Source organism: Copadichromis virginalis, linkage group LG18 (assembly GCF_057382275.1).
Source record: "Copadichromis virginalis isolate Kocher_CV1m ecotype Utaka linkage group LG18, C_Virginalis_male_GT1.1, whole genome shotgun sequence".
NCBI classification, from domain to species: Eukaryota; Metazoa; Chordata; class Actinopteri; order Cichliformes; family Cichlidae; genus Copadichromis; species Copadichromis virginalis.
This window is the reverse complement of record NC_140635.1, coordinates 18,888,104-18,910,322: the sequence shown is the minus strand read 5'-3', so window position 1 is coordinate 18,910,322 and position 22,219 is coordinate 18,888,104. Positions and strand designations below refer to the sequence as shown.

Genomic DNA, 22,219 nt, shown 5'->3' with positions numbered 1-22,219 from the left:
AGTGACAGCTTTTTATAAGAACTTCTGTTTTGTTTTCTTATTTGCAGAGATATATGACTTGGATGATCTCAAACATGAGCTGCACACAAGTCAAAAGGATTTTGCAAAAACTGACCAGGATACTGGAAATACTTTGTTTCTTGAACCTTTCAAAAAGGCGTAAGTTAATCATACAAGTAATTTGATGAGATTATGTGGTCTGTAGACTTTTAAATTATGCATATCTACTGAGCATTTGTATTTATGCACAACACAACAGAGGAACTATTAGCACTTTGAGCATTTACTCTTGCAGCCCTACACCTTTTTGAATGTACTGCGACAATACATACAAAATGTATGTACAGTGCCCCAGGAAGGCACTACTCCATATTGAACTCGGATTTAGCCAAGTGTCCTCAGACAGTCTGTTGGAAGGAGAAAACATCCTATCTGGAAAGATTGTTTTCACAGTATGACAAAAACTAATTACAAGCAATAAATTAATTTCACGCTACTGCTTTAAAATTAATTGCATCCTTACAGAAGTAACTGGAAGTGATGGTTCAAACAGGCCTGATAAGGGTGGACACACAAAATAGTCTATTGAATTTTGTGGCTTATCAGTGTCATTGCTTTGCGTAGGAAGGCATTTCATAGCAATTAAAGAAAATTATCTAAAATTCTCTTTGTTGTTATTTTAATTGCTGGTTGGGTATTTTTGTCATGCATTTCCAGCAGCACGTATTGCATTAGGGCGGCTGTGCATGCTGTTTTGTACAGCAGGCCCTTCTTATGTTTGTTATGGGGGTTTTTTGTTTTGTTTTTATATATAAAAATGTGTGAAAATAAAATCTTTGTAGTGAACTAGTAAGGCAGGATGAGGTCTTTTTCATTTTGATGAAACTGCCACGTCAATCTCTCCCACCCTGCTTCTCAGTTTAAACATACTTGAGACATATCACAGTCATTGAGTGGTCAGCACCTATAATTAAACTGTCAAATGATTTTGCTTATCAGCTATCTTTCACACCCTTGACCTCGGGGCTTAGTCATCACTGTGAGCAATTCCAGAGTCATGAGTTCATGACAGCAAAAGAGTTGCTATATTAGCAAGTTTTAAACATCTAAACTGCTTGAAAAGAAAAGAATCAGGGTTATGGCTTTAAAAATACTTAGGAATCTGAAATAAAGACACTTTTTATTGCAGATTACTACAAGATCAGTCATCAACAAAAGGGTTTTACCTTAGTAGAGAACAGTTCCTTTTTCAAATATGGGTAGAAGAGCTGCTATCTCTGCTTGGATCGCATTCTTCAGATTTTTGGGTTAAGCTTTTTTTTTTTGTGGAGGGGGGTCATTATTTTCAGTTAGGCGACTTATGTTCAAGATCACCTAATTAGTCCCTTTGGGATTTTGAGCAAAAACCCTTCATGTTCACATGTTGTTCACATCTTCCCATAATTGTGACAGTATTATTTTAATCTGTACAGATATTGTTGCGTTTCTAACAAGATTTCACTGTTTGATCGGGGTGACATTTTTTCCAGAAATTAATTTCACCATTTATTCTTCTCTCTGCCATCATATTTTATACTCATCATCACAATGTGACAGATGGCCCTTTCCAGAGCCTGCGATTGCATATTTCAAGCCTCAGGTGTCCTTTGTACGTCATCATATTGATAAATTGCATCAGAGACTGGTGACTTGTTTATAACTTCAGTGCGTATTTACATTATCTATAAATTAATCCAAAGTGTTACGAGAACTCTGGGGAATTTCAGTTGAGGTTTCAATACATTTTTCATTGAATATTATTTATTTACAGAGGTTTTTGAATAACAAAGCAAAGTCTGTTATCTATACTATCTGACAATTTAAAACTAATTATTGATAATTGTTAAATTACACTAATTGGGCCATTGCATAAATTTCCTGTAACCGGAAACTTTATGTCTAAAGAAGTCATTTACTGTTTACAAAATAGAGTTTGTTACCATGATTACAGTTAGAACATTTTAACAATAGGGTAGAACAACGTTGCCATAATAACACCGTGCACCAACTGGATCTGCCAAAGACTGAAAGTAATTATTAGCCAAGGAGTTGGAACATTGAACGCATTGTATTACGCAAGCTATCTGTGCCCCACCCTGTAAAATATTCACCAGGGTGCACACAAAGCCCGAGCACAATAAGCAACCAGACTGCGACCTTTCTGTACAACCAGAAAAAAGAATAAGGAACGTTTTTTTAAAAACAAACTAAAATTTAAATAAACAGTGAAGACTATAAGCACAAACAGTAGTGCTTATAGTTGTACAGCTACATAAATGCTTATTGCATGTGTGCTATGGTATTTTATAATCTTCATCTTGCACTTATAGTTCCTTTAAATGTAGAAAAAGAAAAAAAAAACAACTGCTACTGTTGCAAAAATTAAACAACACTCTTTAATGTTAATGTCAAATTACAACTAAAGCCACATAATATACATATAAGGTATACAGTTTTTTGACTGGGTTTTTCCTGTGCAGCCAGTTATATTTAGTTTCGGGCAGTGTCAGTAACACCTTACGCCTCCGGTTCACACCCTTGTGCAGATTTAAACAGGACTACTGTTGGGAATGTTGCAATAACCTGACTGACAGCGAGCTCAAACTGCACCCGTCTGACAGTCAGGGAGTTGAAGTAAATCATGGTTACACACAATTTCTGTGGCATTGGGAAATTGTGCAGAAGTAAATCAACACTGTTTAAAATAGACCATTATAAATGTGTAGTTTTACATTAAATATTGTGAAATATTAGAAAAGATTATTTTGTTTCATTATTTGTTTTACTTCAAATATATCGACAAAGCCTGAAATTCAATAAGGATAAAAAAAAAAACAGCAACATGACTGAAATAGAAATGCATTCTTTTTTTATACCAGACAACGATTAATAAACAAAGTTGTTTTTTTTTTAAATACCGAAGTTCCTACTAACAAACATGTTAATACTCAGTAGCCGCATTTCAACCCAAAATAACAAGAAGTTCTAGTCCCAAGAGCTTTTTTGTCTGTACTCCCACCAATGTATTCAGACCCACAAAGCTTAAGCAGACGTCGTGCAATTAAATATGAAAAAGCAACACCAGTTTTGTTGTTCTCCATCTCCCTTCACTGCTCTCTGATGTAAGTTTAAGTTAATGATTACCAACAATTTATGTGGTAAACCTTGAAGGCAGTGTGATTTTTATGAGAAGTTGCTTTCCAACCAGAAACAGTGCAATCCCTGGACCAAAGGCTCCTGAAGTGTCACAAAGTGCTACCCTCCAAAAATATAAAGATATGAAATCACTTTTCCAAGAACTTCATTTAGACCTTGGTTCCTGAGGTACAAACCTCCAAAAGACTGCAGTCCCTGTGGTGGAAACGCGGCTATTGACATACAACATAAAGTATGCACAACCAACAGCATCTACATCATTTTCAGTGCAAATGACTTTTACATAAAAAAAACTAAAATAACAACAACAAAGACATAAAGCAACTAAGAGCAATAGCATATACACACCAGCACCACCTGCCTGTTCTTTTTTTATATTCTTACCCCAGTAACAAGCCAAGCATTCAAGCCCAATCTGCATCTTTTACAGCTTTAAAGTAAACAATATTATCTGGAGTGTCACTTTTCATGTCTTTCTGCAGACCTCTGCAAGAGTTTTGAACTTTGGTCCGAGTGTGTTCAGAAAGTCAAGGTTATCATTGTCATTATTATCACTGCAGCATCCGACAGAGCCAGCTACAGAGCCACGTCCCTCGAACCCGTAGGAGTGGATGATATCATCTGCGTATCGCCCATCCTCCACTGTTCCCATTTGGATCAATTTCTGGAAGACACAGGCAGTTTGTTATTACTCCTTGGACTAAGCCTGGATGATAGGAGCAAGCATACAACACTTTCAAAGCTGCTCGGGATATGACTGACGGACGGATATTACACATCGAGCAAACAGATCTCCAACAGGTTAGAGAAATAATATCTTTCACCAAAGGTGAGAAATATTGAGGTTTACACAGGATGCTATCACAGCTTAGAGAAGAAGATAATATTACAAATAGGAGTTAACTTATCTGTAACAGGTAACACATTATTAAACCGCAGAAAAAGAAACTTCTGCTGCTCTCTTTTTGACTTTTTATGCAAACTTCTGCCACTAAAACAAATAAATAATATGTTTGTAATCATAAAATAACAATACCTGATGTAGATAGCGGCCATTTGTTTCCCAATTATACAGAAGAGCTGGGTCCATATTGTGTTGTCTGTAGTCAAAGTCTACACCACTACCAACAAGCTGACCATAGGATTGACGATCTATGGTCATGTCATACTGGCCGGTATAGTAATCCTGCATATTAGCTGCAGAAATATCAGTCCTTCCATGCATCCCATTCTCGTGAACACCAAGGGTTCCAATAGTGCTTCCACTCTTGTTCCCGATCCATGAAGGATTCATCATTACACCCTTGACAGAACCCTTTACTGCTTGGTCAATCTCAAATGGGGGACCATTGATGAGACTTGCATCCTGTCAATCAAAGCAAACGTGGCAATTAAATAAATGAAGCAGAAGGGGAAAAGAAAAGAAGCAAATATGGTTTCCTTGTGAGTAACGGTAAGCCAAGGCAATGCTTCCGCATTACTGTCCTTACCACTTCGTCCCCTGGGGCCTCCGTGTTGGATTTGAGTAGGATTCCTCCAGTGTCTGTTGAGTCGTCAAGTTGCAACTTCTCTCTCTTTGTTAGACAGAAAAATGCAAGGAGCAGGACTGCAACAATAAAGCAAGCGTGTTCAAAATGATAGCTCACAGAGTACTTTTATGTGCGGTAAGCGTCACAAGAATGAGCATAGCAGCATTATACACTACACTATTGTATGCAAAATTGCTTTTTGCATATTGGAAACTGAACAAACTACGAAAGAACCTCCAGCTAACCCTTACTACTTATAATTACAGTGGAAGACTCACAGAGCAGTAGGAGGAGGGCCACAGGCAACAGCATAGTCAGTATTCCCAGCGGTCCGAGCGACACGGACCTGTCCTTGCCAGGGCAGACGCCATTCTTGCACTTGCAGACTCTCAGATTCACTGTCTGTGTTTTGCCACTACCCTGAAGATCTGTAACAGTCAGGTCAACGGTGTGCATCCCCAAATAAAGCGGTTTGAGCTGCTCCAATGTAGCTGCAGTGTCTAAGAAGGAAACACGTGATAATTATAAAGAGACTCAAGCTTAACCAAGAAAAGCACCAAAAAAAGACTGAAGAATATCGTTTCAGGCTACATCATGTGACTTTAACATATACTTAATACTAAGATTTGTAATAAAATATTTATACTTCATAAAACAGAGTATTACTGTGTGAATGTATGTGATTTATGATTTTACTGTCCATGCAGTAAAACCCATGTCCACATTTTTAGCCCCCAACATATACTAATCTACTCGTTTTAAAAAGTGCACAAACAAAACAAAAGATGCGTCGACAAGTTCACGCAGTTCCAAGTCTTTTTCTCAACTACATTTGTTCTTCATTACATATTTACTTCTGAAAACAGAGTATTCACAGAGTTGTGAAACAAAACAGCTCCACAACACCCTCACATATTTGTTTCTTTTCTCACCACTGGAATGATACCATGTCACTTTTTGGATCATGCTGTACATAGGGTACTACAAACATTTGTAAAAAAAAATCTTTTCGTTCACATTTGATTAAAAAGATACACTTTGCGCTTCATCGTGTACAAAGACAGCCACTTACCATTAAGACTTTTCACAGACCATGTGCCATCATTGTTATTTGGTAAACTGAAGGTGAATGGGGAAGAAAAGGGACTCTGATCTTTGTCTTCGGCCACCACCACCACAGAGCCGAGCACTCCATCCTCCTGACAAAACGTGAGCTCACTAGGAATCGTAGGAATGTTGTCGTTTTCATCCTCCACCCAAATGACAACTGTTCCTGTTGCTGACTTGGAGCCTGAAACACAACAGCATTACTGGTTCTCACGTAGTCATGTGGACATGTTGGCACACAGGAACAATGGAATACACCATTTTCATTACAATAACGCGGTGTCACCTAAGTGCAAGTTTTAAGTTCTGCCAAGCACTGGGATATGTGCCCAATTTCCACAAAACACTCAAAGGAACATGAGTCATTGTAAATGACTAGCCACTTGATTTTTTTTCCAACAGGTTTTATCTTGTCAACAGGTGTTCTCATGAAAAATAAAGCCGCTCAGACAAACAGCTCAAGGTAAAGCTTGTACTTTTAACAACTTTCGGATTGTTTGACACACCGCAAGAAGAAATGAAGGAACGGCAATAAGGTTTATTTAGTCACACAAGGCACTACCTCAAATGATCTGGCAAATATCCATCAGGTAATATAGAATTGAGTACAGAAAGGACCACTTGTGTATTGTTGAAGGTTGTGTTTTCTTCATCAGTACTGAAGTGCCTACAAAAAACTTACTAGCATCAACAGCCCTCACTGTGATGTTGTAAAACCCATCGTGAACAAGCGGTGACTCTCTGTCAATTGTGTTTGCCACCCTCAGCTCTCCCGTGTCTCTGTCAACATTGATCCAGGAGCCCGGGTCTGTGATCTTGAAATACCTAAGAGACAAAAAAGTACTTGTGCATTACTCGCATGTTCACTCTTGTAGTCCAAGTCACGAGAACAAGTGTTATTGGGGCAAATTGAAGTCCTTACTTGATGCCTTTGCTGCTCTTGGTCTCAGGGTCTGTAGCTGTATAAGTTCCTATCACTGTGCCATTTGGTGTGTTCTCTTTGACATTGAAGCGGATCGAAGGAGCAGAGAATTCTGGGCCTTCATCGACATCGGTGACACTGACCTTCACAGGGATGGAGTTCCAACTGGCGCTGCTGCCACTCAGCGGTGCTTGATTTTGTGCCGTGATCTGAAGCTGTACACTGTTCGTCTTCTCATAATCTAATGGCTGAAAAAAACAGAAAGACATTTAAAAGTTTATGACTATAAATCAGTTTTATAAAGGCGGACTTTCCGTTAGATGTGATCCATGTAAAATGCTACTACCAACATTACTAAATGATAATAACGAATTTAATAAGAAGTCAGTCTCACCTTTGAGACGTACAGAAGCCCTTCATTTGTTTGGGGGTCAGTAACAATCCTGAAATTTCCATTTTCATTTCCTTGAGTAATGACAAACTTTGATATCCAGTTTGGTGTGTTTATCAAATCTTTATCTTGAACTGGAATCCGAAGTAGAAGTTTTTCACTTTCATTCTCTTGCACAGCGACATCATACTAAAAGAAAAAACACGTTTTTTGGGGGGAGGGGAGATTACTAAACAACCAATGTTCATGGAAAATAAGTATGACAAATGTAAGTATTAGTTATTCAGCCAGATTACATACTGACAGTTTTTTCAAACACTTACAGATGTTTTCATGAAGGTTGGCGGGTTGTCATTGATGTCACTCAGAACAATTGTTGCTGTTGATGTGGCAACCAGACCACTTGGTGCACCATTCATATCCTGGATTTGTACAACCACCAAATGGTTGTCTTTTAACTTAAAAAGAAATGTTGCAAAATATCATAAGGAAAATATGTTGGAAAGCACTTGTATCATCTTCTTCAAAGCTATTTTCATTTAAATAAATTTCACAGGTATCACTGATGCAGAAGCAGTGCTCACCTCTCTGTCTAGGGTGTTGGTTTTTGTTGTGATGACACCTGTTTCCGCATGAATGGCAAACATGGCTGTTCCAGTTAGGAGTGTATACCTAATCTTCACATGGTCGGTGCCAATTTGGTCTTTGTCGGTTGTATTCACCTTTCCCACCACAGTCCCTGTATTGGAAACCACGATCATTTAGAGCAACTGCACTGAGGCCAAACACCACAGATTTATCTGTTACTCTATTTTGCTTTTCTCACCTACACTACAGTGCTCAGGAACCGTAAACTGTAGAGGACCTACAAACTCCGGTGGATTGTCATTTACATCATCTACAACCACTTTCAATGGCAGATTCTCATCTGTCTCCTTGTTTGTGACCGTGTCCCAAGAACGCACCACAAACTATAAACGAAAAAGACAAACGTGTAAGCAAAGTTAAAGGCAAAAACATTATAAGACATATATAAATTGTGTCACTTCCAGGTTTGAGTGAACAATATAAAAAAATGCGTAATAGAGAATCAAAACTCAAAACTAACAAGTTGACAATCTGTCATTATTTTATTTAATGATAAATCGTTCTTTTTGAATGACTGCTGAACAATAATGCAACTGACTAAAAACCTTAAATCATTTTCATGTTCACACTCACACTATATACTGGGAACGCCTCACGGTCCACTGCTTTGAGCAAGAACAGATCCCCTGTGTCTCTGTTCAGGTTGAACACTCCAGTTGGATACTTATCGAATCCTTCTCCTTCGACAGTGTAGAACAATTTATATTTGGCTGAGGTATCTGACACCAGCTACAGGAAAAACCAAATAAAACACACATATTAAAGAAAACAAAAACAACAAAAATTCTGTTATTCTGTTATTCAATTTTCATAAAGCAGCCTACTGTGAGCTCTTTCAGCTCGTAGCGTTATTAAATAGATCAAAACTGTAGACAGTTCCCAATCTGACATGCTGGTAATGTAACTTAAAAAAGAACATCAAAGGAAATAATCACTGAATTTAATTAACAGGTGTGACTCCTGAAATAATCAGATAATTTGAGGGGGGAAGTGAGAAAAGAGAACAATGTGTACTGAAAATAAACATTTGAATAGCACAGTGCTTATAAATGATATGAATTATACATTTAATTTACCCTTTCAATTAGTTTTGGATAGGGTCCTACGTAATTCTCCACTACGGTGAGGTTCGGAGGTGCCCAGCGTCTTTTAGACCGAATCAGGAATCCTTGGCCTCGTTGCTGTGACATTCCAACAAGTCAGGATATGTTAGAAAAAAACGCATCGTGCTTTCTGAGCTGTATAAACGGCTCACAATATGCAGTTGTCTTACATGTTTTGTCGGCATTGTACTGCGGACAAGGTGAACTTTCATCTTACTTTCCGGTCTACTATTGTCCTGAGCGCACACAAAAAATGTCCGTCCTCTTTCTGCCACTGAGACAGACGTTAAAGCTACCACTGCTCCATTACTGTTTATTGTAAAACTCGGGTCCTTCACAGTTAACAGCGTTGATTTGGCATCACAGCCGACGGTTTCAACTGAAAACCGAGAAAGGGAAAGTTAAAAAGAGCCATAAAACACAAAACAGTCGGCCTACAACACTTTTTCACACAGACGGAATGAAAAAAAAGTAAGCAGAGCAGCACCTTTTGCTACTTGGTATTCAGGTGGAATTGTTGCAGGTACAATTACGTAGAGAGACCTCGGGAGAGAGCACGACTCCACACAGGACAGGATCTGAAGGTGAAAGTGAGTTTCAAACGGGCTTGTCGCGTTTAAATGTTGCTATAGCAAACAGCATTGACAGAAGTAACAGACAGCAAAGCGTATTGGTGATGTAGGAGTGCTTTAAAACCAAACTAGAAGCACTTACCAGCATTAGGCAGATGGTGGAAATTAAAACTCTCCCCATCTTTGGAAGAAAAAAACAGTAAAAGGCTGACTTTGTCCTGGGTCCAAGTGGGGAGAGTCCGGTTAGTGTTTCAGAGAGTAATAGAAAACAAATGCGTCTAGTCTACTCGAGAGTTTCGTCTCTTGTCTGTTGCTTCACTTCTCTGTTAATGCGAAAAGGCAGGCGTTTCTCAGACGGCTCTATCTGTCGCTGTTGGGTGAGTCAGCGGACACACCTTTGCTGACACACCCAAGTGAAATTTCAAACAAGCGAAGTACCTTTGGGCTGTGCTCGCTGGTGTCTGCTGAGAAAGCCAACTCCCTCAAAGCTGCTGATATTCGCGTTTTTCCCGCCAGCAGGGGGAAACATTACTCTTTTACTGGAAGACATTAAACCGCTCTTTTATTTCCAATTAAAGAGTTTTAGCAGGAGCATAAGAGCTAAAATACATGTAATTAAAGCTTTAAGCACTATTTGTATAAATCCATGCATATAACGCAAAAACAATAGTCGTATAACACTAGCGCATGCTGCAGGTACACTTATTTGAAGAAATACTGGTCTGTCTGCCTTTTGTCAAGACTTGTCCCAGGTCTACACAGAAAATTGACCCCTACGTCCTCCTCTCTCCTTTAGCTCTCCGCTGTAGGAGGAGCACATTTGAGCTCCTCTCTGCACACCACAGGAATTTGAGCCGAATGAAACCCTGGTGTGGGAGAGGCTGTGGTTCCCACAGCAAAACGCTCACAATCTTTATAAACTGCTGATAAAAGTGAAGAGACAAAAACGATGGACCTACGTTTTTTTAAAGTATGTCCATCTGGATATACTTTAATAGTTAGATTGTTATTAAAGGAGCTTTTTGAAAGCAGGGTATATGGGTCTGTAACAGGAAAGGTGAGAAAAATGTCAGGAAGACAGTGGGAGTCATGGGCGTGGACATAATGAAGACTTTAAGGCTTTAACGCTTTACCAGCAAATACAAAACAGACACAGTAAAACCCCATGTGATGTTATTCCCGAGATAAAAAAGTAAAAGCTAACTGCTGTCGTACTTAGGCTTCTGTGTGTTCCCAGAATTAAAAGTCTAAACAAGCCTATGTGTAACAAACGTATCATATTTCCAGTTATTCAGCTGGTTTAATGATGAAACATCCCCCACAGTATCCTGATAAGATTACTCATAACTGATGTTTTTAGATTGTACTTTTGCTTTTGCAGAGTTGTGCAGTGACGAGAAAGCATAAATGTAACCTTTCTCTGGAAGACATTTTCTTTTTTTTTAGCTTCAAATGAAATTCCTAAGATGTCTTGGTGTCATTGCCATATGACCTCATGCATTTTACTCCCAAAGTGCAGTTTTCTGTTAGTTTGAACTCATCTGTTATGAAATGGTGTGTTTTGCCAAGACTCCACGTAAATGCTGGGGAGCTAAGACAGGATGTTGTGAGATGCAGTGTTTTAAAGGAAGTGAAAATCTTACAGAGGGAGTATAAAGGTATCTGAGCTGCCACTTCACTGGGTGTGGACAACACATGTTCAAGTCCCACACATGCAAGGTTTCCTGCCACTGCTTTGAAAGCACACACCAGTATGCATTAAGCAGGTTTTGTGTTCTAAGTGCTTATTAATGTTGCATTAATGCTGATAATTAGATGCCAGTTATGAGGATTCTTCAATGAAATTGAATATTTTTATTTCATTTGTTAACATTTAATCCCAAAAAATACTCTTGCCATGCAACCCTGCTTTAATTAAAGATTAATCTTGTGTTTATTAATGTCAGATAGGCTTGCTATATATTCTAAATAGTTCTATAGTTCAAAATTTAATATAAAAACTTAATATCAGCAAATTATTGACTTGAGTCAAGTTTGATCCTGAACATACTGCGAGGACATGAAATATGAACAGTACACAAGGGTTAATTCAGCGGCTCGGTTTATGACTGTGACACACGTGCTTGACGTTACAAAGTTTCTGGATCCACCCAAAGCAGCTACAACACCCAGCTTTCTCCACCCTTTGCATGAGTATCAAATACAGTACTCGCGTCATCACGTGTACGAGAGTAGTATTCTACTGAAACCATTTGAGGATTAATTCACTGATGCCAAAGTCATTATTACTAATACCTTTGTGATTTGTAGCGTGTACTCTGTAATCTAGACTGGTCATTCTGAAACGTGAAATGATTTCCTCAAAGATTTTCCTCTAGAGCAGTCATGCGTGTCTACATAGACATGTTGAATTAGTCTGTGTTCATAAGGACTAATGCATCAACCAGTTATTTGATCAGTGCATAAGCAAATATCCTTCTTTATGTATTCCTGAATGTGTACTGCACTCAAATCGGCCAAAGAAGTTTCAGTGTTGTTGTTTTTCTCAGAGTTTCAGTGTTGTCAGCTTACTTCTGCTGCATTTCAAAACTCAGTTTTAGTTTGGCACCGCATAATTTGAGAGCCTCGTTTTTTTCTGTCTCCTGCTTTTCATGATGTTATAAATAATCTGTCATAAATCATGTGACACCATCAAAACCACTCTCTGTTTTATTTAAATGCTAAGAAAACCATGAAATGAATGATTGATTGCTTATAAAAATTAAAACAAAACAGCAATTGCATAATTCCCCCATATTATGTGATATATTGCCTCCGTGGTGCTCCCTACCACCCAAAAGTCATTGGGAATTCTTGGTAACAGCCAATGGTTTTTCAGTCTGCTGCTACAGATCTATCAGCATTCAGAGTTGTGGCCAACCAGCACTTGTATCACCACCAAGATTTCACTTAGACTCCACCAAGAATTTCCGATCTATTCACAAACTAAGACATTTTAAAAAAAAAAAGTCAGTTATAATATTTCTCATTGCAAATAATACCAGCATAAGCTATGTTTGCTACTTGTGATACCATATATCACAACCTATTGTATAGCTTGTTGCAAAAAATATGCATATATGGCACAAAACATCAGGATCGACATAACAAGGTGGTCATGACTAGATATAAATGGTGATAATATAATATACACAGGTGGCTCAAGCCAAATTCTTGGAAGTTTTCTTTTTTTTCTGGCATTTCTTTCTCACCATTATGGTTGTGAATCTTACTTCATGGGATAGGTAGTCTAAATCGAAATCAAGCAAGGTTAGAGAGAGCAATGAAGGAACGCCATGGTCATAATCCATGATGCCAGAGAGAACCCTGAATAGCATAAAAATGTGTGAAAATGAAAAGAAGAAGACCACAGATTCATGCATATAGTGTAGTGAAGGAGGACATGCAGAGGGTGTCATGGTCCTGGGTCGTGTGACCCAGTGTTTTATGTATCTTTTGTATTCATTTATGCTTTAGCTTAGTTAATTTCTAGGGTGCTGTTTAGCCTTTTGTTTCTTAGTTGTTTATGTCATCTCCCTGTACTCAGTCTCCCTGGTTCGTGCGTCTACCTGTCATGCGTCATGTCTGTGTGGTTATGTTTAGTTCATGTCATGTCTAATCTCCATGTTTGCTGTTTTAGTTTGAAAGTCTGTATTCAATGTCAGTGTATTTAGTTTCACTTCTTCTGTCCTGTATTTAGGTTCATGTGTGTCAGCAGTGCTCCCATGTGTGGCCACTTCCCCTGATCATCCCTCATATGTATTTAGTCTCTGTGTTTCATGCAGTCTGTGTCGCGTCGTCTGTGTTCCCGCCCTCCATGGGCTCACAGCCAGTCTTTACAGTCATCGTCATGGTTTTCTGAGTCTTCATAGCTTATCTGCTTCCAGTTTAGTTTAAGTTCAGTTTAGTCACGGTATTTCTGCTTTGTTTGAAACCTGTCATCAGCCATAATAAAGGCTCGCTTTCAGTTTAAGTTTACTCCGGTCTACTCTCTTGTGTTTGCACCTGGGTCCACCACACACACCACCACATGGTCTGTCTCCTCAGATCGTAACAGAGGGCTTGTGTGTGAGAGGAGGATAACAGGGATAATGTGAGATGGAGGCAGATGATCCATAGTGGCGACCCTTAAGGGTACAGTCAAAAAAGAAGATTATTATTTCAACCTGAGATTCCTTGCCTTTGGCCCATTTTGTGTGAAGAACATATAAAATATTTTAAGTGGCTTCAAACTCTCACCGACCCACCCAGCCCTCACATGTTTGAGTCCACTGAACCGAAGGGTCATACAAGGCTAGAAGCACTTTCACCCTGTCCTCCTCCTAGATCACCTGCTATTAGCATTTCTGTGTAAATTTGGTCCGTGTGTCTGTGTGAGTGTGTGTGTTTATTGTTCTAAGGTGAATCTACCTTCACATCTCACCTACTATTGTTAAGTTGTTGCCATGGTTTAACTGTTGTAAATTTTAAGATGGTAAACAATACTGAGATATATAATCACAGCCCTAAATACACTCCATTTACTTTATATACAAACTAGTGTGGCTTCAGGGCAGTAACCAGCTAAAATAAACAAAACAGCAATGAACCAGTTAAACCTACTGTGCAATCCTACGACTGACTCCTTATCAAAGTGAAACTGGAAAAATGACAAAACAAACAAAGTCTACACAATCTCTTAGGGCAGCAGATCAGCACGTCCCTGTAAAAAATAAAAAGTAAATGAAAATTGCTGTATGGCAGTTGTAAACCTGAGTTAAGACTTGTATTGATAATAGCAATAACAAATTGAAATTTGGGTAACTGTCAATATTAGAGATATTTTTACCCAGAATCCATTTTGCAGAATATCGACTGCTGGATTTTTATTTGTGTTCTCGATCTTTATTGTCACAGTGTTAATGCCTTTGTGGATGTTTGGTTCTCCAAGCTCACCACTTTTACACTTTAAGAATTTAACGGGCAGTTTCTCAAAACATATTACCTGGAACCCTCCAAACCTCTTCGTTTTGCACAGTCTTTGTTTTTAATAAAATGCTGACTGGACTCGTATGATTCTCAACCAGAAGGACGACAGTTCCTGTTGTTGTCATGGAGCCTGCAATATAACAGTAATGTAGAAAATGTGTACATGTTGGCACACAGGAACAATTGCAATTACGAAGTGTCACCTACAGTGCCTCCTTCTTGATTCCATATTTTTTGCACACATGTCACAATTCCATGTTTCAGATCATCAATGTTGATTTAATGTTCGACAAAGATAATCTGAGTAAATACAATATCCTGTATTTTTTTTTGTTTTGTCTTGTATGTTGTTTTTCATTTATTAAGTGAAATATGTTATCCAAACCTGTCTGGCCCTGTGTGAAAAGGTAATTGCTCCTAAACAAAATAATTGGTTGGGGCAATTATCTTAGCACCAAGAACTGCATGCAGTCAAGCAACTAGAATAACTGGGATTGAGTCTTTCACATCACTGCGGAGAAATTTTGTCCCACTGTTCTTTGCAAAATTGTTTTGATTCAACCACATTCGAGGGTTTTCAGGCATGAATGGCCAATTTCAGTTGAGAAAGCTAAGACTTTGACTAGGTCACTCCAGTCAGAGATGGACTTGTTGATGCGTTTCAGATCATTGTCGTGCTACATAATACAAATGCACTTGAACTTTATGCAACAAAGTGACAAACGGACATTCTCCTTCAGGATTTTCTAGTACAAAGCAGAATTCATGGTTCCATCAATTACAAGAAGGCATCCGGGTCCTGAAGCAGCAAAGGAGCCCCAGACCATCACAGCATGGTCTCACCATATTTGACTGCTGGTATCATGGTTTTTCTGGTTTTTCTTAATTGTGTGTTTGATGCTAGATGTAAAAGAACTTAAACCTTCCAAAAGATACTTTTGTCTCGTCAGTCCATGGAATATTTTCCCCAATGTCTTTCCAGAAGATGTTTTTGGAAAATATGAGATGAGCCTTTGTGATCTTTTTGGTCAGCACTGAGTTTACCTTGGAACTTTCTCATGGATGCCATTTTTACTCAGTCTCTTTCTTATTGTTGACTCATGAACTCTGACCTTAACTGAGGCAAGTGAGGCCTTCGGTTCTTTAATGTTGTTCTGGGTTCTTTTGGGACCTCCTGGATGAGTAGTCGATGGACTCTTGGAGTAATTTTGGTCGGCCAGCAATTCCTGGGAAGATTCACCACTATTCCAGGATTTCTCCAATTGTGAATAACGGCTCTCACCGTGGTTCTCTGGAGTCCCAAAGCCATAGAAATGGCATTGTAAGACTTGCTGCTTCTTTAGGTGGTGAAACAATGTGTAGATTTTTGAGGTTTTTAGCATGCTTTACTTTGTCAGAGAGGGTTCCATTTAACTCTTTAAGACCTACCATAGAACCAAGTCCGTCAGAGCTTATATTATATTTTTACATGTTGTAGAGCCATTTTGGGGAGCATTTCAAGTTGATATACATCAATACAACCATTATAGCCCACATTTTAATAATATGTCTGCATTAAGTGCATAGTAATTACATAAATTGCAAAAATTTAAGAGGCTTATCCCTCAAAACTTTAAATACAAAAAAGTTGCACAAAATAGTTTCCCACCACAGGAAATTTATTTTAAGTGTCTTCATAGTTTTATTTTTGAAATACACCAATTTTTATATACTGCAGGAAAAACGAAAATGAATATTATAATGCAAATTTGCAAAAAAAAATAAACAGCATATGCATCAAAATAAACTGTTTCCAGCAGTGCAATATGAGTCCTCAGCATCCCAGAAACGACACAGAAAGTCATAAAGTCAAACATAACTTAAAAACACCAGTATAGGCTCATAAGGCCCTGATGAGTAAAAAGCTACATTTCTGCAAAATGATGTCACTTTTGGTTTCGGGCAGGTCATGGCGGACATGCGATAGTTTGCGCTGATGGACGTAGGAAGTGTTACGAACAGCTGATCGGCTCGGCAAAGCGTGTTTCTGGAATATTATGTTTTTGTTGCTGCCAGTGCTTTTTATGCAGTTTTTGCAAAGCTATATGTGGAAGGAAACTGTGACCTAGGACAAGCTGATGGCATAAGATGTAAGTACAACTCCTCCGGTTTCATATGCAAAAAAAATTATTGCGCTAGCTTACGTGGTTGCAGTGCTACCGGGATTTAAAAATAGTTAGCAAAACGGAGCGTGCCCGCTCCAACCGGCTTTAAAGGGTTAAGGGATTTGCTGCTCTTCGTCTCAGGATCCGTAGCTATATAAGTTCATATCACTGTGCCATTTGGTGTGTTCTCTTTGACAATGAAGCGGATCGAAGGAGCAGAGAATTCTGGGCCTTCATTGGTGACACTGACATTCACAGGGATGGATTGCCAACTGGCACTGCTGCCATTCAGCGGTGCTTGATTTTGTGCTGTGATCTGAAGCTGCACATTGTTGGTCTTCTCATAATCTAATGGCTGAAAAAAAGAAAGACATTTAAAAGTTCATGAATATAAATTAGTTTTATAAAGGCGGACTTTCCGTTAGATGTGATCCATGATCCATGTAAAATGCTACTACTAACATTACTACAACCATTCGCACTCACATTCACACCTAGTGGCAATTTGGATTATCCAATCAACCCATCCCCACAACTTGCATGTCTTTGGACGGTGGGAGGAAGCCGGAGTACCCGGAGAGAACCCACGCAAACATGGGGAGAACATGCAAACTCCACACAGAAAGACCCCGGCCTGATGGTGGAATTGAACTCAGGACCTTTTTGCTGTGCAGCAACAGTGCTAACCACCTTGCCACCGTGCTGCCCCGTACTAAAACATTTGACAGATTTTCGAGCGCCGTGTACCGCATAAAATCGTTTCGAGGTCAGTAAACACAACCAGAATTCATACATAAGTCCCACAGGATTATAAGGGGCACTGTCGATTTTCAGAAAAATCAAAGGATTGATTTTAAGTGTCCCGTATTTTCCAAAAAACACGGTAATAACGACAGACCAAAAATAGTGCTTTGTTGTGTCTCGGATGGACGAAAGCTAAACCAGTTCCACACCACTGAAGTTGCAGCATTTTTACAAACCAATTCTGGTTCATTCAACGATTTGCTTTCGCCGCCATGCTTTTTCCGACGTGTGCGTATGAAAACAAGGGCACTGCGCATGCGCGTTTTACCCATATTCTATCGCGATATTTCATTTTTCTATCGTTGCCCAAAATTATACCGGTATTACCATGAAGGGTATGATATAGCCCAGCCCTAGCGCCAAATCACAACAACAGTCGCCTCAAGGCGCTTTATATTGTACCGTACAATAATATAAGATTGTTATAATGATAATAACAAATTTAATAAGAAGTCAGTCTCACCTTTGAGACGTACAGAAGCCCTTCATTTGTTTGGGGGTCAGTAACAATCCTGAAATTTCCATTTTCATTTCCTTGAGTAATGACAAACTTTGATATCCAGTTTGGTGTGTTTATCAAATCTTTATCTTGAACTGGAATTCGAAGTAGAAGTTTTTCACTTTCATTCTCTTGCACAGCGACATCATACTAAAACAGTGAGGATGTTATGTTATCAGACAACAAATGTTCTTGAAAATTAAGTACAAAAAAGTCCTTAAAACGATTATTGTTCAACAAATATGATTTCACTTATTCAGCCAGATTACATACTGACAGTTTTTTCAAACACTTACAGATGTTTTCATGAAGGTTGGCGGGTTGTCATTGATGTCACTCAGAACAATTGTTGCTGTTGATGTGGCAACCAGACCACTTGGTGCACCATTCATATCCTGGATTTGTACAACCACCAAATGGTTGTCTGTTAACTTAAAAAGAAATGTTGCAAAATATAATAAGGAGAACATGTCAATGCTATTGTCATTTAAATAAAGTTCACAGGTTTCACTGATGCAGAAGCAGTGCTCACCTCTCTGTCTAGGGTGTTGTTTGTTGATGAAATGACACCTGTTTCCGCATGAATGGCAAACATGTCTGTTCCAGTTAGGAGTGTATACCTAATCTTCACATGGTCGGTGCCAATTTGGTCTTTGTCGGTTGTATTCACCTTTCCCACCACAGTCCCTGTATTGGAAACCACGATCATTTAGAGCAACTGCACTGAGGCCAAACACCACAGATTTATCTGTTACTCTATTTTGCTTTTCTCACCTACACTACAGTGCTCAGGAACCATAAACCGTAGAGGACCTACAAACTCCGGTGGATTGTCATTTACATCATCTACAACCACTTTCAATGGCAGATTCTCATCTGTCTCCTTGTTTGTGACCGTGTCCCAAGAACGCACCACAAACTATAAACGAAAAAGACAAACGTGTAAGCAAAGTTAAAGGCAAAAACATTATAAGACATATATAAATTGTGTCACTTCCAGGTTTGAGTGAACAATATAAAAAAATGCGTAATAGAGAATCAAAACTCAAAACTAACAAGTTGACAATCTGTCATTATTTTATTTAATGATAAATCGTTCTTTTTGAATGACTGCTGAACAATAATGCAACTGACTAAAAACCTTAAATCATTTTCATGTTCACACTCACACTATATACTGGGAACGCCTCACGGTCCACTGCTTTGAGCAAGAACAGATCCCCTGTGTCTCTGTCCAGTCTGAACACTCCAGTTGGATACTTATTGAATCCTTCTCCTTCGACAGTGTAGAACAATTTATATCTGGCTGAGGTATCTGACACCAGCTACAGGAAAAACCAAATAAAACACACATATTAAAGAAAACAAAAACAACAAAAATTCTGTTATTCAATTTTCATAAAGCAGCCTACTGTGAGCTCTTTCAGCTCGTAGCGTTTTTAAATAGATCAAAACTGTAGACAGTTTCCAATCTGACATGCTGGTGATGTAACTTAAAAAAGAACATCAAAGGAAATAATCACTGAATTTAATTAACAGGTGTGACTCCTGAAATAATCAGATAATTTGAGGGGGGAAGTGAGAAAAGAGAACAATGTGTACTGAAAATAAACATTTGAATAGCACAGTGCTTATAAATGATATGAATTATACATTTAATTTACCCTTTCAATTAGTTTTGGATAGGGTCCTACGTAATTCTCCACTACGGTGAGGTTCGGAGGTGCCCAGCGTCTTTTAGACCGAATCAGGAATCCTTGGCCTCGTTGCTGTGACATTCCAACAAGTCAGGATATGTTAGAAAAAAACGCATCGTGCTTTCTGAGCTGTATAAACGGCTCACAATATGCAGTTGTCTTACATGTTTTGTCGGCATTGTACTGCGGACAAGGTGAACTTTCATCTTACTTTCCGGTCTACTATTGTCCTGAGCGCACACAAAAAATGTCCGTCCTCTTTCTGCCACTGAGACAGACGTTAAAGCTACCACTGCTCCATTACTGTTTATTGTAAAACTTGGGTCCTTCACAGTTAACAGCGTTGATTTGGCATCACAGCCGACGGTTTCAACTGAAAACCGAGAAAGGGAAAGTTAAAAAGAGCCATAAAACACAAAACAGTCGGCCTACAACACTTTTTCAAAAAAAAAAAAAAAAAAAAGTAAGCAGAGCAGCACCTTTTGCTACTTGGTATTCAGGTGGAATTGTTTCAGGTACAATTACGTAGAGAGACCTCGGGAGAGAGCACGACTCCACACAGGACAGGATCTGAAGGTGAAAGTGAGTTTCAAACTGGCTTGTCGCATTTAAATGTTGTTAATGCTTCTGGGCATTAACATTTTTGCTATAGCAAACAGCACTGACAGAAGTAACAGACAGCAAGCATTAAGAGAAATGTATTGTAGGCGAGACTGAGGATGACTGCAGCCCTTTGTGTATATGCAATTACAGCTCACAGAATATTTGTGCTGGGATTGTTACATATTGACATTAAAAATAGCCTTGTGTATCAACTACAAATTGGCAATATTTATCAGTATATCACAATTATAATTCAGTTCATTTCCCTCTCACAGCGATAATGCTTTTATCACCGACTGTCTTGAAAAGCTGAAAAATGAGTAGTACAGGGAAAATGTAGTTATTTGTTATCCGTAGGATAGCTTTAACACTTTTTAATATGATTTTACAATCCTCCCTACCCCAGTCATGCATACTTAAAACTAGTTGTAGCAGTATAGTGGTTTAAAGTTAGCATAGTTGGAATGCCTTAAATTTTACCTAAGACGTGGCTCTTTAAAAGAATACAGGTTACACGACTTAACAAGTATCAGTACTAATCAAAGTAGACAAGTGATGAAATAAAATACTGGAAATCATCGATTTTACTGTAAACTCTGAATTCTTCTTCACACAGCTTTGCAATTTCACTTGCAAGGTCAGAGTGAGTTTTCGTACATGGAACTAATTACATGTTAGGTAATCCCTACTTACTTAGCTTTTGCGTTGAACCTTTGTTATAATACCCATGGTCATCCCTAACAGTGGAATAAAGAAAACTAGAAACACTTACCAACATTAGGCAGGTGCTGGAAATAAAACATTTTGCCATTTTTGAATAAAAAACAAGGAGCTTTGTCACTTGTCTGTGCCCCCGCTTCTAACAGGTGGTCATTTATCAGCTGCAGTATCTGTTGCAACAAGTGAAATTTCAAACAAGCACAGTACCTTTGGACTGTGCTCCTCATTGCCAACTGTGAAAAACAACTCCTCCCAAAAGTTCCAAATATTTTTACGATATATATATATATAGTTTTTTCCCTGAAACATTACTCTTTTACTGCAATACACAACTAAAAATGTAATTTTCCCTTGCTACAAAAACACGTGAGACATGTTGCATTTATCAAAGTGACCAGGTCTCCAAAAAAGTAAATGTGAGCCAAACACTGTATTTGTGTCTGTCAATGTGGGACATGTCAGAAATGACAGGGGGTGGACAGTTTGGTGTCCAAATTAAAAAATAAAAAGGATATATATAAATGTACCAGTATACCAGATTTGTATTTAGCATGTAAAGGTCAAATAAACGATGGTCAACTCCTTTGCTAAGTAAGGGTAAAGTGAATTTGTTCTTGTTTTTTCTAGTTGCTTAACTGTCTGGGAACCATCATTGGACTTCAATATGCATCCATAGACTATCAGTGTACTTCTTTTCTTGGTCTCATCCTCCCCACATGCTGTTTAAACCAGTGTTCTGTGTTTCCCCTTTAATTTCCCAGTTTGGTGTCTTTGTTTCATATTTTCTGTAAGCTCCAGCAGTAAAGCTGTGTTTTTTTAGTTTAGTTCTGCTTCTGAGTCTTGCATTTGGATCCATATTATACAAAGCAGGACACTGTTGACAGTGCAGTTACATCAGATCACCCCATGCATTTTGCATATGAATGCATCAGTACAAAGCAATAGTAATGGTCTTATAACACTATGACATGCTACAAGTATAGGCGCTTGAAGAAATACTGGTCTGTCTGCTTGTTTGTGGTGGCTTATCTCAGGTCTACACAGAGACTGACCCCTGCTTGCTCCTCCTCTCTTGACTGCAGCTCTACTGTGTAGGAGGAACAAACTTGAGCTCCACTCTGAACACCACAGGAATTTGATCTGAATGAAGCCTGGTGTGGGGGAGACTGTGTAACCACAGCGAAACACTCATTATCTCTATAAACTGTTGATAAAAGTAAAGCAGCAGAAACACTGGCCCTACGTCATTTAAAATACGTCCAGTTCAGAAATACTCTA

At 38.6% G+C, this 22,219-nt stretch overlaps 2 protein-coding genes across 3 annotated transcripts; both read right to left on the bottom strand.

Annotated features, from left to right (window-relative positions):
* Window positions 1–2,407: 2,407 nt before the first annotated feature.
* On the bottom strand, window positions 2,408–9,959 carry LOC146687672 (desmocollin 2-like protein). The gene is made up of 16 exons (XM_085438923.1): window positions 9,610–9,959; window positions 9,383–9,473; window positions 9,066–9,274; window positions 8,869–8,973; window positions 8,366–8,521; window positions 7,971–8,115; window positions 7,729–7,883; window positions 7,468–7,602; window positions 7,148–7,333; window positions 6,754–7,001; window positions 6,514–6,656; window positions 5,797–6,015; window positions 5,003–5,224; window positions 4,686–4,801; window positions 4,232–4,561; window positions 2,408–3,859 (listed from the first exon to the last, which is right to left on the bottom strand). Exons 1-16 carry the CDS (start codon window positions 9,646–9,648, stop codon window positions 3,662–3,664), a joined length of 2,697 nt encoding a protein of 898 aa, XP_085295049.1. The 5' UTR covers window positions 9,649–9,959; the 3' UTR covers window positions 2,408–3,661.
* A 6,152-nt stretch (window positions 9,960–16,111) lies between these two features.
* On the bottom strand, window positions 16,112–21,135 carry LOC146687671 (desmocollin 2-like protein). Of its 2 annotated transcripts, XM_085439450.1 has the most exons (10): window positions 20,994–21,135; window positions 20,098–20,188; window positions 19,783–19,991; window positions 19,586–19,690; window positions 19,091–19,246; window positions 18,696–18,840; window positions 18,454–18,608; window positions 18,218–18,352; window positions 17,886–18,071; window positions 16,112–16,973 (listed from the first exon to the last, which is right to left on the bottom strand). In XM_085439450.1, exons 1-10 carry the CDS (start codon window positions 21,030–21,032, stop codon window positions 16,779–16,781), a joined length of 1,416 nt encoding a protein of 471 aa, XP_085295576.1. In that variant the 5' UTR covers window positions 21,033–21,135; the 3' UTR covers window positions 16,112–16,778. The 2 variants fall into 2 exon arrangements, with proteins under 2 accessions (XP_085295576.1, XP_085295577.1); XM_085439451.1 differs by lacking the exon at window positions 17,886–18,071.
* Window positions 21,136–22,219: the final 1,084 nt, after the last annotated feature.

Excerpts from the sequence above, each read along its gene's own strand:
- LOC146687672 (XM_085438923.1), bottom strand. The coding sequence starts at position 9,648 with ATGGGGAGAGTTTTAATTTCCACCATCTGCCTAATGCTG. Across the intron at positions 9,474-9,609 it reads CCACCATCTGCCTAATGCTG|ATCCTGTCCTGTGTGGAGTC; the intron begins GTAAGTGCTTCT and ends TTTCACCTTCAG. Across the intron at positions 6,016-6,513 it reads AGTGAGGGCTGTTGATGCTA|GCTCCAAGTCAGCAACAGGA; the intron begins GTAAGTTTTTTG and ends GTTGTGTTTCAG.
- LOC146687671 (XM_085439450.1), bottom strand. The coding sequence starts at position 21,032 with ATGGCAAAATGTTTTATTTCCAGCACCTGCCTAATGTTG. Across the intron at positions 18,609-18,695 it reads TCCTGAGCACTGTAGTGTAG|GGACTGTGGTGGGAAAGGTG; the intron begins GTGAGAAAAGCA and ends TTTCCAATACAG. Across the intron at positions 16,974-17,885 it reads GGCTTCTGTACGTCTCAAAG|CCATTAGATTATGAGAAGAC; the intron begins GTGAGACTGACT and ends TCTTTTTTTCAG.